This window comes from Corythoichthys intestinalis, chromosome 7, assembly GCF_030265065.1.
Source record: "Corythoichthys intestinalis isolate RoL2023-P3 chromosome 7, ASM3026506v1, whole genome shotgun sequence".
NCBI classification, from domain to species: Eukaryota; Metazoa; Chordata; class Actinopteri; order Syngnathiformes; family Syngnathidae; genus Corythoichthys; species Corythoichthys intestinalis.
In genome coordinates, this window is record NC_080401.1 from 50,970,351 (window position 1) to 50,986,658 (window position 16,308).

The 16,308-nt window shown below is 37.4% G+C and overlaps 2 protein-coding genes across 4 annotated transcripts in view; one reads left to right on the top strand and one right to left on the bottom strand.

Annotated features, from left to right (window-relative positions):
- The window catches only part of smx5, a 69,142-nt gene that overhangs the window by 34,125 nt on the left and 18,709 nt on the right, over nucleotides 1-16,308 (bottom strand). The window lies entirely within an intron of this gene.
- bcl6aa (BCL6A transcription repressor a) overlaps nucleotides 1-16,308 on the top strand; it is a 44,249-nt gene that overhangs the window by 15,359 nt on the left and 12,582 nt on the right. The window contains exon 1 of one of the 3 annotated variants that reach the window (XM_057840455.1): nucleotides 12,641-13,015. The exons of 1 other annotated variant lie outside the window; for it this stretch is intronic. In XM_057840455.1, the coding sequence (XP_057696438.1) occupies nucleotides 12,901-13,015 (115 nt within the window). In that variant the 5' untranslated portion in view covers nucleotides 12,641-12,900. Of the gene's footprint in view, nucleotides 1-12,640; nucleotides 13,016-14,643; nucleotides 15,090-16,308 lie in introns of those variants that run through there. One more of the 3 variants, XM_057840453.1, reaches the window with a different exon arrangement.

The following is a 16,308-nucleotide window of genomic DNA, read 5'->3' on the forward strand; positions in this document are numbered from 1 at the left end:
AATGAACATTATGGTAGAACCGTGAATTTTTGGCAAAAACTGAATCGATGCCCGTGTGGAATTAATTTTTCAAAAATGTTAGAATGGACTCATTAGGTGAAAGCGTATTGAAAGAGTAGTGTACCAAAAAGTGAGGACAATAAGAATAAAAAAACAAAATAACATAGATGGTAGCTTTTGCATTGCTCGCAAAGCTACTATCAAAAGAATTATGTTCTTTTAACTCATTGCCTGCCATTGACAGCAGTAGCCGTCTAATACATTTGAACGGAGACTGTAAAGATCGCGTCTATATTTGCATTTCCAGAGCTGTACACAGTGGGGCAAATAAGTATTTAGTCAGCCTCGAATTGTGCAAGTTCTCCTACTTGAAAATATTAGAGAGGCCTGTAATTGTCAACATGGGTAAACTTCATCCATGAGAGACAGAATGTGGAAAAAAAAAACTGAAATTCACATTGTTTGATTTTTAAAGAATTTATTTGCAAATCATGGTGGAAAATAAGTATTTGGTCTATACCAAAAGTTCATCTCAATACTTTGTTATGTACCCTTTGTTGGCAATAGCGGAGGCCAAACGTTTTCTGTAACTCTTCACAAGCTTTTCACACACTGTTGCTGGTATTTTGGCCCATTCCTCCATGCAGATCTCCTCTAGAGCAGTGATGTTTTGGGGCTGTTGTTGGGCAACACGGACTTTCAACTCCCTCCTCACCCCGTGGCGTCAAAATGATAACAAGAACGGGGAGCAAAAATCCCAGAACCACACGGGGGGACCAAGTGAATGACCTACAGAGAGCTGGGACCACAGTAAAAAAGGCTACTATCAGTTACACAATGCGCCGCCAGGGACTGAAATCCTGCACTGCCAGACGTGTCCCCCTGCTGAAGAAAGTACACGTCCAGCCCCGTCTACGGTTCGCTAGAGAGCATTTGGATGATCCAGAAGAGGACTGGGAGAATGTGTTATGGTCAAATGAAACCAAAAAAGAACTTTTTGGTAGAAACACAGGTTCTCTTGTTTGGAGGAAAAAGAATACTGAATTGCACCATACCCACTGTGAAGCATGGAGGTGGAAACATCATGCTTTGGGGCTGTTTTTCTGCAAAGGGACCAGGACGACTGATCAGTGTAAAGGAAAGAATGAATGGGACCAAGTATCGAGAGATTTTGAGTGAAAATCTCCTTCCATCAGCAAGGGCATTGAAGATGAGACGTGGCTGGGTCTTTCAGCATGACAATGATCCCAAACACCAGCCAAGGCAACAAAGGAGTGACTTCGTAAAAAGCATTTCAAGGTCCTGGAGTGGCCTAGCCAGTCTCCAGATCGCAACCTCATAGAAAATCTGTGGAGGGAGTTGAAAGCCCGTGTTGCCCAACAACAGCCCCAAAACATTACTGCTCTGGAGGAGATCTGCATGGAGGAATGGGCCAAAATACCAGCAACAGTGTGTGAAAAGCTTGTGAAGACTTACAGAAAACGTTTGGCCTCAGTTATTGCCAACAAAGGGTAAACAACAAAGTATTGAGATGAACTTTTGGAATTGACCAAATACTTATTTTCCACCATGATTCGCAAATAAATTCTTTAAAAAACAAACAATGTGATTTTCTGTTTGGTTTTTTTTCCACATTCTGTCTCTCATGGTTGAGGTTTACCCATGTTGACAATTACAGGCATCTCTAATATTTTCAAGTGGGAGAACTTGCACAATTAGTGGTTGACTTAATACTTACGTATTTGCCCCACTGTATAAAACCATAACTGAATTGGACATGTACAGCCGCATCAATGGAGTTGCCGTAATTGATCTAAATGGGTGTCATGTTGTGAGTTTTTGGTAAAAAATTGTGACATTTTGGTGAAATATTGAAGGAAATTAATGGGAATTTTTTTTGTTCATAAAAATTAACATTTTGGTAGAACCGTGAATTTTTGGCAAAAACTGAATCGATGCCTGTTTAGAATGAATTTTTCAAAAATGTTAGAATGAAGTCATTAGGTGAAAGCGTGTTGAAAGACTAGCGTACCAAAAAGTGAGGAGAATAACAATTTTTAAAAAATAACATTACTCGCAAAGCTACCATCGAAAGAATTATGTTCTTTTAACTCATTGCCTGCCATTGACAGCAGTAACCGTCTAATACATTTGAACGTAGACTGCAAAGATCGCATCTATAGTTGCATTTCCAGGACTGTATAGATGATAAATCATCTTTAAATATATCTAGACTATCCATGAAGTGATTGTTCAAGTGCACTTGTCAATAATCATTAGGATGACTTTTATGGACATCCGCGTTGGCTCGGCAACGCTCGGGGAAAAAAAAGTTAACAATAAGAAAAGAAAAGAGTTTGAAAGAGAAGAAAAGGAGGAGGAGGAGTAGCCGTGTCGCTAACAGCACTAACATCTCCGTGTGTGTTGGGGTGTTACAGCCGTGTTGCATCATGCCGCTCCGAACGAAAAAAAAAACTCTTTGCTGACAATGAACGCTCAAGTCGGCACAATTTTGCTGCGAAAACCTCAGACAAAAGTGAAGCGCTTTGCAAGTGAGGCAACCTCCGGGCCTCGGGCTTTTGTCACCCGCCGTCCGCGCAAGAATAAAGTAGGGCCGGACTTTAGACGTGTTTTTTTTCCCCGCCGCGAATGGGCGTTATTCTGCCATTAGCGATTCTTCGGAGAATGCTTTAGTTTGTCGTATCCTTTCTCCTTCATTTTCCGTTCTAAATTGTTTGTAATATGCAATGTTTCGTCTGAGACACTTGAAGTGCCGATGACATCAAAAAGCATGTTTATTTCATATTTCACGCGGTATTTATGCTTCTGAATGAAGATGTGTGTGGAAGCAATCGTTTTATTTATTCAATTTTTGGATCCCACGCCATGAAAATGAGTGACTTCCGGCTCCAGTCTCGGGTTTAGGATGAATGCGAATGTGACGTCACCCGGGTCAGCATCTCACAATACAGCATTGGTTTATAGCATGCAGATGAACTGCGGATTCAGCTGATTTTGCTGATTAATTCATTTATTTTTTGTATCACGACAGCCAAATGTGCTGTGGGGTTTTGTTGTGCACCAGGGAGAGGCATGTGAGCCTTTTTGGGGTTCAAAAGGTTTCCGTTCACCCCGAGATTGGCCAAAACAAGTCCGACAACTGTGGGACCATTGGACTTTCGAGGAAGTGAGTAAACATCCTGTTTTGTTTTACAGTGGGGCAAATAAGTATTTAGTCAACCACTAATTTTGCAAGTTCTCCCACTTGAAAATATTAGAGAGGCCTGTAATTGTCAACATGGGTAAACCTCAACCATGGGAGACAGAATGTGGGGAAAAAAAACAGAAAACCACATTGTTTGATTTTTAAAGAATTTATTTGCAAATCATGGTGGAAAATAAGTATTTGGTCACCTACAAACAAGTAAGATTTCTGGCTGTCAAAGAGGTCTAACTTCTAACGAGGTCTAACGAGGCTCCACTTGTTACCTGTATTAATGGCACCTGTTTTGGCTCGATATCGGTATAAAAGACACCTGTCCACAACCTCAGTCAGTCACACTCCAAACTCCACTATGGCCAAGACCAAAGAGCTGTCGAAGGACACCAGAGACAAAATTGTAGACTTGCACCAGGCTGGGAAGACTGAATCTGCAATAGGTAAAACGCTGCATGTAAAGAAATCAACCGTGGGAGCATTTATTAGAAAATGGAAGACATACAAGACCACTGATAATCTCCCTCGATCTGGGGCAATAACGGAGGCCAAACATTTTCTGTAACTCTTCACAAGCTTTTCACACACTGTTGCTGGTATTTTGGCCCATTCCTCCATGAAGATATCCTCTAGAGCAGTGATGTTTTGGGGCTGCCGTTGGGCAACATAGACTTTCAACTCCCTCCCCAGATTTTCTATGGGGTTGAGATCTGGAGACTGGCTAGGCCACTCCAGGACCTTGAAATGCTTCTTACGAAGCCACTCCTTTGTTGCCCTGGACGTGTGTTTGGGATCATTGTCATGCTGAAAGACCCAGCCATGTCTAATCTTCAATGCCCATGCTGATGGAAGGAGATTTTCACTCAAAATCTCTCGATACTTGGCCCCATTCATTCTTTCCTTTACACAGATCAGAGGTCCTGGTCCCTTTGCAGAAAAACAGCCCCAAAGCATGATGTTTCCACCTCCATGCTTCACAGTGGGTATGGTGTTCTTCGGATGCAATTCAGTATCCTTTCTCCTCCAAACACAAGAACCTGTGTTTCTACCAAAAAGTTCTATTTTGGTTTCATATGACCATAACACATTCTCCCAGTCATCTTCTGGATCACCATGAGATCTTGCATGGAGCCCGAGATCGAGGGGAGATTATCAGTGGTCTTGTACGTCTTCCATTTTCTAATAATTGCTCCCATAGTTAATTTATTTACACCAAGCGTTTTACCTATTGCAGATTCAGTCTTCCCAGCCTGGTGCAGGTCTAAAATTTTGTCTCTGGTGTCCTTCGACAGCTCTTTGGTTTTGGCCATAGTGGAGTTTGGAGTGTGACTGACTGATGTTGTGGACAGGTGTGTTTTATACCGATAATGAGTTAAAACAGGTGCCATTAATACAGGTAACAAGTGAAGCCTCGCTAGACCTCGTTAGAAGAAGTTAGACCTCTTTGACAGCCAGAAATCTTGCTATTTGTAGGTGACCAAATACTTATTTTCCACTCTAGTTTGCAAATAATTTATTTAAAAACAATGTGATTTTCTGTTTTTTTTCCCACATTCTGTCTCTCATGGTTGAGGTTTACCCATGTTGACAATTACAGGCCTCTCTGATCTTTTCAAGTAGGAGAGTTGCACAACTCGTGGTTGACTAAATACTTATTTGCCTCACTGTAACTCTATAAAACCTGTATCGTACCTTTAACGGCGATAAAGCGGGACAGGCGTGTGATCTTTGGTGATTTCCTGCCTTCTAGGTGTAGTTTGTTTCATTGTTTTAAACAGATATCATCTTAAATCAATGATTTTTCTATTTTGTATTTTCCAGTCTGAGGTCTCCACTTTGTTTTTATCGGTTTGCCAATCCCTTGAAAGTGTTTTTACCTATCTTGGCAAATAAGCAGTACATGAGAAGAGTCATCTTTGAATATCTCACACGTGCCACCACACTAGCAGTGCATTATGCATCAGCATGCCGAGAGAGCAGTGCCTCCAACATCCCCTGAGTAGATGAAAATAAAGTTGACTCTGCTCTTTGTTTGCACTCTTAATTATTTGATTTTTTTTTTTTTACCCGCCTCCCTCGCGGTTTGTTTACACCTGCAGTGTTTTTTTGGGGCGGATGGAGATGGGCGGATGCTCCAGCGTTCCTCAAGGGGGGGAAGCGATGTCAGACGCATTACGGCGGCGAGCGTCAAGGCACAAAAGGGTTAAAAACAAAGGAAAACTGCAGGCGGTGTTCATTTGGGTCACGTCACAAGGATGCTTAATGAGAGGCGGAAGGCTGCTCGCCTTCGTTTAACGGCGCGTATCGATCCGTTGATTCCGTCTGGTCAAAACAACTAAAATAATCTTTTTCAAGTGCAAAATGTATGGAAGAACTGCATAATAGTGCAATAAAATAAATGTTTGCATCCGCCCCCAATTTTTTTTAACTACTTCTATTTAAAATGAATAAATAAATAAATGAATAAATTAAATAAATAAATAAATACAATTAACATTGGATCTCTATTATAATTTAATCAAAGTATAATTAATCAAAATAATAAAATACACATAAAATCTACATATATATATATATACATATCTTTTAAATAGGATTATTAAAATAAAATAATTAAAATGTGTATTTATTTCAAATAAAAATGATTAAATTAAAATTAATATAGACATCTATATATGCCAAAAAAGATCATATTAATGTTTAAAAAAAATACATAAACCAAAATTAAATAAAAAGGATCAAATTAAAATATAAAGATGAAACTACAATTTTGTTTAAAGTACTATATAATAAAAGTTAATATTAAATATGATTAAACTACAATATCAGAAAATCAACAAATACATTTTTATATACAGTATATAACACTTGTTGTTAAAGAAAACATTCAAAATATTTAAAGTTTTAAGTGTAAACATTATATATATATATATATATATATATATATATATATATATATATATATATATATATATATATATATATATATATATATATATTTTTTTTTTTTTTTTTTTTTTTTTTTGGAAATCGAAACTTATGGATAAATATTTTTGAAAAAAACGGCACCAAGTTTAAATAAGATGCAAAAAATTCTGTAGTATATCTTTTAATAAATTACAACAATGAATAAATAAAATGTAATACAATTCTAAACATTAAAATTAAAAATTTGAGGTAGAATTTTTTTTTTTTAAATGTAAATTAGAAAGATTTTCACATCTGGGCAGTTGGCTTGAATACTCACTCTCTAGACATAAGTACTTTTTTTTGCTTATTACCACCATCATTTGGTTTCCTTTTAGAGTTCAAAATAAGACACTTATAACTAAAGGGGGCCAACTCAAATTTTCTTTTTCTTTTTTTAAAGTTACTCTACATGCAGAAATGCATCTTTCTAATGAATACTGCTCATAATGAATAATGACTTCCAATATCTGAACTTCTTCTGATTTGTCAGTGAAACACCGGGCCAACATTCAAGGAAAATAAATATTAAGGTCTCAAAAAGTAGGACAACGTAATTGTAATGTAAATCATTAAATAGTTTTGACATATCTTCATCATTGGACCACTATTGCACTTAAATGTTTTTAAATTCCAACACAAATTCCGACACGAAAACTGCATTTGTTCATAGGTAAGCCACACTAGACTATAAGCCGCAGCTGTCCTGACTGTATTATGGGATATTTACACCAAATGATATTAACCGGTAACATTTTATTTGACAGCAGCATCTTAAGACTGTCATAAGACAAAATGAACCATCATGAACCACCATCATTGTTTTAAGAAGCTTCATTTGGCCATCACTGCTCCCATGGGGGAGACAGTCAACCTCTGTTGTCAACACTGTTGTCGTCCAACATGCCTCCTAGCATGCTTTGTAGCGCTACAGATGTAAATAACAATCAAAATTCATTTTCTGTCCTAATTATTTCTTCAGTTACTGATCCAGTTGTTTCATTAATTGCTAGTTATGGTACTTAGTAACACTTTATTTGAAAGTGGTGCCATAAGACTGTCATGAGACCATCATAATTATGACATGACACTTCCATGAGCATTAATGAAAGTTTATGACAGATGTCATTTTGTTTTATCCAGCAAATGATCCCACTTTTGAATGGATGTAAAAGATCCGAGCTGGACATAAATGGAGTTAGTGACATAATTTCCCGGATGACACTTAATTACATCTGTCATAAACATTCATTAATGTCCATGATAGTGTCATGTCATAATTATGACAGTCTTATGGCAGTCTTATGATGACACTGTCAGGATTCAAAATGAGGAGAAAAAGTAGCGGCTTATTTCCGAAACTTACAGTACTGTTTATTTGACAGATCTTCGTTATTGAACGACTGTTGCACTTATACTTCATTCTTTAAATTCAGAATGTGTTTTTTAACTTCCAGGCATCCTAAATGAAACTGACCTAGATCCAACCCGTGAAAGTGAAATTTATGACAGTACACTTGTGAAAGTTCACGCAATATGAGCCAAGTCCAAAATGACTACAGTGATCTCTCGCTACTTCATGCTTCAAACTTCGCGGCTTCAGTCCATCGCGGATTTTCTGTCAATTAAATAAAAAAAAAATACAGATGATCTGTCCCGAGCCGATCGCGTATTCTCACTCTCGCTCCCTCCCTCTCCCTGCTCTTTGTTCGTCAGGAAGTGCAAGTGCTCTGGGGTTGCTTATTAAAGTTAAAAGTTAACAATGATTGACATATGTTTGTGTTTGATCTTGCCAGAGACACGAACTTCAAAAGCGCTGCATGTGTCAATCATTGTTTAACTTGTTAAACAGTTGCTGTGGCAAATCACTGTGTGTAAGTAAGCAGCTTGAGCTGATTTGAGTGGACTCACTCAATGAAGCATTTAATAAAGCTTTAATAATTTAATAATTAAATAATTAAATAATAAATAAATAAATAAAATTAACAAATTAACAAATAAATACATAAAATTAAATAATTTAATAAATTTTTAAAAATTCTATTACTGTATTGTATACTTGTTTAAAAATAATTCGGTGGGACAGTAACATGTTTAAAACTTATAATTATTAAATTTTAAGTGCTTAATAAACCATTTCTTAATATACATATATATATATATATATATATATATATATATATATATATATATATATATATATATATACTAGAGATGTCCGATCACGTCATTTTCAAAGTATCGGAATTTATCCTAATAACGGCGGTAATTAATTTTTTAAAAAATGTATCACGTTAAAATATGTAACGCAATTAATGCATGCGCTGCACAACCCACTCACGCATTGTCGCGCTCAATCTGTAATGGCGCCGTTTTACCTATACAGAGAGATAAAAGGCAACGTAAAATGAGTAGACTGAATTTTGGCAGCCTAAACCCTTAAAATCCCTCTCCCTACGATTAGAAATATCATGGGAAGCAAGGTAGCAATTGATCTTTATCTTAACACCTTATGTTATTTGCCAACACAGACAAGATATATCAATTGGTAGCACTACGCAGAGTAATGGTTCCACTTCCCATCATGCATTTGGGCATGACTTCAGTATCATTTACTGAAAGCTCAAGAAATACACTAGATGGCAATATTTAGTCACAATATACAAAGTCACAAGTCTTTCTATCCGTGGATCCCTCTCACAGAAAGAATGTTAATAATGTAAATGCCATCTTGAGGATTTATTGTCATAATAAACAAATACAGTACGTATGTACTGTATGTTGATTGTATATATTCATCCGACTTTTATTCATTTTTTTCTTAATGCATTGCCAAAATGTATATGATCGGGAAAAATTATCGGGAATGATTGGAATTGAATCGGGAGCAAAAAAAAGCAATCGGATCGGGAAATATCGGGATCGGCAGATACTCAAACTAAAACGATCGGGATCGGATCGGGAGCAAAAAAACATGATCGGAACAACCCCTACATATATATATATATATATATATATATATATATACACATATACAGTGCCCTCCATAATTATTGGCACCCGTGAAAAAGATGTGTTTTTTTAGCTTCTAATACATTTTTTAAAATTCAAATAATATGGGACCTTAATGGAAAAAAAGAGAAAAATCCAACCTTCAATACAAATGCATTCATTCAGTGGGGAAAAAATCCCACATAAAGAAAAAATTATTTGACATCAAATAATGTGTGTCACAATTATTAGCATCCCTGGTGTTAATACTTTGTACAACACTCTTTTGCCAACAAAACAAGGTCTGGAGACTGAGATGGCCATGGGAGGAGCTTGATTTTGTGTCTGGTGCAATGTTCCCTCTAATTTTTTATGTGTCTGAGCAAACACACCTGCTCCCTGAGCACACTGCGGCCCACAATGAGCAACATCAGATGTGTACCGTATTTTTTGGAATATAAGTTGCACCAGCCAAAAAATGCGCAATTAAAAGGTAAAAACATATGTCGCACCGGCGTATAAGTACCATTTTTGGGGGAAATTTATTTGGTAGAATCCACCACCAAGAACAGACATGTCATTTTGAAAGGCAATTTAGAATAAAAATACAATAGAGAACAACAGGCTGAATAAGTGTACGGTATGCATTACATGACTCATAAACAACGAACTGAGAACATGCCTGGTATGTTAACATAGCTATTTAGAGTTATTCAGATAACTATAGCATAAAGAACATGCTAACTAGCAACAATGATATAATAATGTGTGAATAAGTTCACATACAGTCGCTCCAGAGCATAAGACGCACCCTTTGCCAAACTATGAAAAAAACTGCGATTTATAGTCTGTAAAATACGGTACATGGCGGCCACACACCAGTATCACGCCTTTTCACGCCTATTAGCATTTCTACTGCCCGTAAAATATCTAGTATTAAGAGGATTTGATGATTAATATCCATAATTAAAATATCTTAATAAATGTCACTAGAATACACACCAATCTGACTTAAATTGCACCTTATTTTTCACATCTTAATATATAGAACTAGCATTTGGTGTACTGATATGTCAGTGCTCTCATCTACTATCGGTGTATGCCAGGGTGCATTTTTAACACTGCACAAAGTCTCGTTCTCCACGATCTCATTTATTGAGTTTAAAAATTCAAAGGCATAGTTTTTACTTCGCTAGCTTTCTGGTATACTTACATACTTTGCCATGTGATTGCGGATTTTTTGAACTGACACCATTGACGCATTCATTTCGATGGCAAGTAAAATATCGTCAATGAGAACTTCAACTTGCTCTGGGTCAGATTTTGTTTTGTGGGACAGCTCGTTTCTCTTCTGTCGGTCTTTTTGCATTCTTTTTGCAATAATGTACCAATCGCCTGTCCCATCTTGAGTCTTCGTAATTTTCAACAGCTTCCAAATGACTGCTGAATATGACACTTGAGGTAGTCCAACTTCCATTCAGTCCGCATTTTTCCCTCTGAAAACTCACTTGGTACTTTGGCTTCGTGGCAAATATCACACAGTTTCACCGCTTGTTCGTCTATTTGCATATGCTCCTCCGGCAGCCACTCCATCTTATATGAACCGCATTTCTTTTTTACTTTGGCTTGGTGAGTGGATGTGTCGCTGCCCGTTCGTTTCGCCATGATAAGGGGTTGGTCTTTGCGTCTCTCAACTCCGCTGCACTCATGCACTGTTGATAGCTTGCTATCCTACACCGCGCTTGTGGGCTGGGCAATACACAAGCAATGTCAATGTTATGATTGGCTGCGCAGCGGAAGTGAACCTTATCGTATCATTTGCTGGACACCTGTCACTCACCGAGTTACAACGGAATTAATACGTTTCTGTTGATTTTTTTTTTTTTTGTGCGCAGCATTGAATTTCTTGTGCGCAGAGTAGGTGCCAGCAGTGCGCGATTGCGCACGCGCGCAGCTTAGAGGGAACATTGGTTGGTAAACCATTTCTGTATAGATTTGGCCATATGTTTAGGGTCATTGTCTTGCTGAAAGACCCTGTGACGACCCACACAAAAATACACACGGTCCCATGCTTCAACTGGGATCGTGTGCTTTGGTCAGATGAGACCAAGATTGAGCTTTTTACAACAAACACTCTAAGTGGGTCAGGCACGAAAGATGCGCATGCTGAAAAGCACCTCATACCCACTGTGAAGTATGGGGGTGGGTCAGTGATGCCGTGGGGCTGTTTCGCTTCCAAAGGCCCTGGGAACCTTGTTAGGGTGCATGGCATCATGAATGCTTTGAAATACCAGGACATTTTAAATCAAAATCTGTTGCCCTCTGCCCGAAAGCTGAAGATGGGTCGTCACTGGGTCTTTCACCAAGACAATGACCCTAAACATATGGCCAAATCTACACAGAAATGGTTCACGTTCACGCGTCTGGGCAGCGTTAGAAAACAGCCGCCATCTTTAAGCAGTGGACTTCTCAGTGCTTATAAATATAACGTAACTGTCACTCGCTCACGTAACGTTAGCCCTTCGGAGGGCTAGGTTTCTATTGATCATGACCACTGTCGACGCGTGGCTAACGTGTCTTACATACAGGCTTTATTTAATCCGTAAAAACAGCGCTGTAGAGTGATGAGGGTGTAAAATTAAAACATAATAAAGCTAACTGTCAGGTTTAGCTTCGTAGTCATTGCTGAATAAAACACCAAGTAGCACTGGTCCCTAATGTGCTCCAATACAGCAGGTATCATCCATTTATTTTGAAAACTGCAAACACTCAAAATCCTATCAGCACTTACGGTTAAGACTAACTTAAAACTTAACTAGAACTTAAAAATAGCTTGACACAGCTGGAAATTCAATTGAAACACATGGGAAAAACACATAGCTTTCAATTGATTTGTGTTATCAAGCGTAATTACATTTTTAGGTAAGAAATATGAGGTTTTTTTTTATAAGATCTAGAAGTTTTTTGAGTGAAAGCAGTGATTTTTTTTCTAGTCACATCTGAGATGCAATTGTTGGCTGTTTTCAACAATGTACATCGAAAATAAAGACATTGATTGACTGAAAATGGTTCAATATTGGATTAAGTGTCTTTTTTTCTCATGTATATTTATAATTGCTGTTTACCTAAAATAAAAAAATTTATCCGATTACTCGATAGAATTTTCAGTCAAGTACTCGATTACTAAAATATTCGATAGCTGCAGCCCTAGTTTATCTTTTAAGAACTACAAGTCTTTCTATCTGTGAATCCCTTTAAACTCGATTTAGTTTCTGAACTTCCAGGCATCCTAAATAAAACTGACCTACCTCCAACCCATGAAAGTGAAATTTATGACAGTACAATTGTGAAAGTTCACACAATATGAGCGAAGTCCAGATTTCAAAATTCGTTAAAATGCCCGAAACTGTCAAGTCCTGTATATATATCAGATTCACAGAGTTGGTTTTGCGGTAGTTCATAGACTGTCAAGTCCTGTATCTGTATCAGATTCACAGAGTTGATTTTGTGGTAGTTAATAAAAGAAGTCCCTTCATGTCCAGACAGATTGGACGTCAATAGCCGTCAACAGCAGCCAAAGAGCCAGTTTTACTGCCACTGTAATACTTTAAATCAATTTCCTCCAATATGACAAGAACTCAGCCCACGCCAAGTTCTAAGCGGCGCAAATATACTATCCTAATTTTATGATCGCTTGTTAGAGTGTATTTTGGAATCAAAGTAACATGATGTTGCTGTGTTTTTGTGGCTTGTCAGAGCAGAAAGTGTCGCTTGTTTGCCGGGGAGCTGACAAAGCCGGGGAGTCCCTGCTTTGGAATCACCACAAGCAAACTTTCCACGGTGAGTCAGCACAGCACCATCATTAACCGTCACTCAGCATCTCGGCCCCGACAGCCCTGCTTGGGCTCATTTTCTGCCTCGAAACTACAAACGAAAACAAGTTCAAAAAAGTTCCAATAGGTTTTTGTTGATGTTTTGGAAAAAAGGGGTTTATTGTGTGAGAAACGGCACGACATGTTCTCCTGTTTGATGTGGTTGTCACGGTCTGTCATTTTTGTCCCGCTTAAGCGAATTCAATGTGCTTTACATTATTAGAAATGAGAGACAGAAGAGTTGGGAAAAGAAGAAAGAAATTTGTTCAAATTAAAGGGGTAACAAAAATAACAACAACAACAAAAATAAAGACCAAAAAACTAAAATAGTAATTAGTCTAAACTTCTAAATATATGTATATAAAATACTATTATAAAGGTTATCATTTTTCTTTTTTGAAATGATACAATTTAGTAAATGAATAAATAAAATACATTAAAACTTAAAAGTATTAATATTAAATATTGAAAAAATAAAATATTAATATTAAAAATACAAAAATAAAATTTATTAAAAAATAAATCCAACACAATTGTGCGATGATTTAAAAAAAAAAAAAAAAAAAAGAATATTGATATATATATCATTATAACTTTTTAAAAAGTCAAAACAATACATGGAAAAATATGTTCAATAATTAAAATAAAATAGCAAAAATCATAAAACCATAAAGAAAAACAGAAAATTACATTCGAGAATCTTATCTTTTGAAATGATACAATATAGTAAATATTGTAAATGTATAAATTATATTAAAACTTAGTGACACTAATATATTTTATTATTTTTTAAAAAAAAATTATATTCTTAAATCATTAGATGTTTCAAAATTAGACACAAGTATGACAAAATAAAAGCAATAAATCACAAGATTACACGAGAAAATACATTAAAGATTATGCCAAACAAAATGGCAAAAAATAATTCATATTTCCTAAAAAAAATAAATAAATGTAAATGCAATTGAAGTGTGAATATGACGGATTAAAACATGGAAAAATATGTACAAAGTTGCCATTTTTTAACAGTTATCAAATTCTTAAATCATGATTAGATTTTTGAAAAAAAGACACAAATATGAAAAAAACAAAGGCTACAAATCATACGAGATTACATAAAATTCCCCAAAAAATAAAAGGTAATAGATGTATAATAAAATATCAACTACTATATCAAGTATAAAATTACATTTTGACTAAATAATTCTGTCTGAAGTGGAAAAACAATCGACACAAGATAAACGCATTTCACAAATGAGCCAATAAAAATATGACTATCAATATTTTTTAATCATAATTTCAAACATCTGAAACATTTGACAGCACTGACCACTATTTCAGCTACTTTTACTCAAATTTTACATCAAGTTACACCAAAATAAAATCAAAACTATTTCCCCCCCAACTTTTTCCCAACCTCAAAGTTGTGGTTCAGTTGACTTCGATGACACTTGGACGCCGAAGCAACAAGTCCATCGCTTCAAGCCGACGACAAAAATATGCACCGAGGCCGAAAACCGTCAAATACTCGCCTATAACTAACCGTCTCGCGTCGGCGATAAACTGAAGTAAGAGTTTGAAATTTGCTGTCCACGAACCCCCCGATGGCGACGCCGGCCGGATGCCTCTCTCGCTGGCACGTGACGACTCGGAGCCACTTCTCAGAAGCTCCGCGGAGGGAGGCGGGGCTAAGAGGCCTGTGACGTCAGAACACTTTGGCCTCTACCAACCCGGCAGGGGAGTCCGAGCTAGCGTGCACTTCTCGTTTAGGTGATTTTACAAAGAAATAGTCGATTTTAAGTAATTTGGATGTAAAGCTGAGGTTTTAAGAAAACATACGAATATCATACAAGCGTGGTTGTCATAAGAAAAAGTTATGAAATGGTGAGTAAAAGCCAAAGAGGGATTAACAGTCCTTCCCCCCTGGCCGGAGATGTTGGTACGGTCCCGGGCTCAAATTCCGAGAATTGAGCTGGTCTGATTCTTAGAACTGGGCTTCTTAGAAGTGGTGATGCAAGAAGTTTCTAGGAAAGCGCTACCAGGTGATTTTTTTTCCAAAAATTCATTTTATTCTGTCATCACTCCCCACCTCTGCTCTTCCTTCCAAGCTTGCCTTGTAATCATTTGGCGGCCAATTTGTTGTCTTGCTCATGTTAACGTTTTAGGGTGTTAATTTGTCTGTGTGCGTGCGTACTTGAGCGGCGGAGGTGGCGGCTTCTCCGGCTGTCAAACAACCGAGACCACGCGTCTTTTGCCTTCCACCCCTCCCCGCCTCACCTCCCCATTCACATTCTTCTCTCCGCTAAAGCGTTCCCTTCTCCTTCCACCTCCACCACCACCCCGGTCCTCCGCGATTGCTCTAGCCGAGATGAGGCGCGCGTTATGCGGCTGCAGCGAGGGCCAGAGCCGCCCCCTTCGGAGCTCCCGGTTGTCACTCTCCACTAACTTTGACTCTATATGTTTTTGAACTCCGTTATATTTGCTAGGATTTAATGTTGACGTGCAACCAGTTAACGTGACATTGTTGCATAAATGTGCATAATGGTTTTGTGTTGTGCGTGCGTTTCCGCGGTGGAGTTGTCAACTTGTCTCTTTGCGTTTGCGCAAAGTGTACCAAAGTGGGTTTGTGGATGCACGTTGCATGCCTTTTCTTGTTAAATTTATAGCGTTGTTTTAACATGATTGGGGGGGGGGGGGGGGAATAGTTGTGCGTGTAGGATGACAAAAATAGTGCAGAAAGTACAGTGAATTAAATGTAAAGTTCAGTAAATTAGTTGATTCATTGTGGGAAAAGTATACGACAAATGTGTTGTTCATGATTAACCCGTGACAGGACATCACTTGACATGTGTCTGACTTTAAAACCGTTAAATCTTGGTTTATTCGCTTATAAGAAAAAAAAATACAAAAAGTGCTTAGAAATACAATTGTGCATGTTCCGGACTTTTCAAAAAAAAATTAAATATCATTTATTTGCTAAAAAAAAAAAAAAAAAAACATTTTTCTGTACGTGCATGTTTTTAAAAGAAAATTCATTTGTTTGTCCAAAAACTAATTTTTTCCTTCTACTGTATTAAAACGAGTTTATTCACTGCATAATTCTATCACGCACTTTTTTTCCACGCGCAGCCTAATCGCTCTCCTCGTTGTGCACCCTGCCCCCCCTTATTGTAATTCATTTAAATAATTTGTTGTCCTCTTCTTGTCAACCCGCGTTTTCCTCAAAGCTGCGTTTTAGGAGGAGGAGGGGGGGGGGGAGCG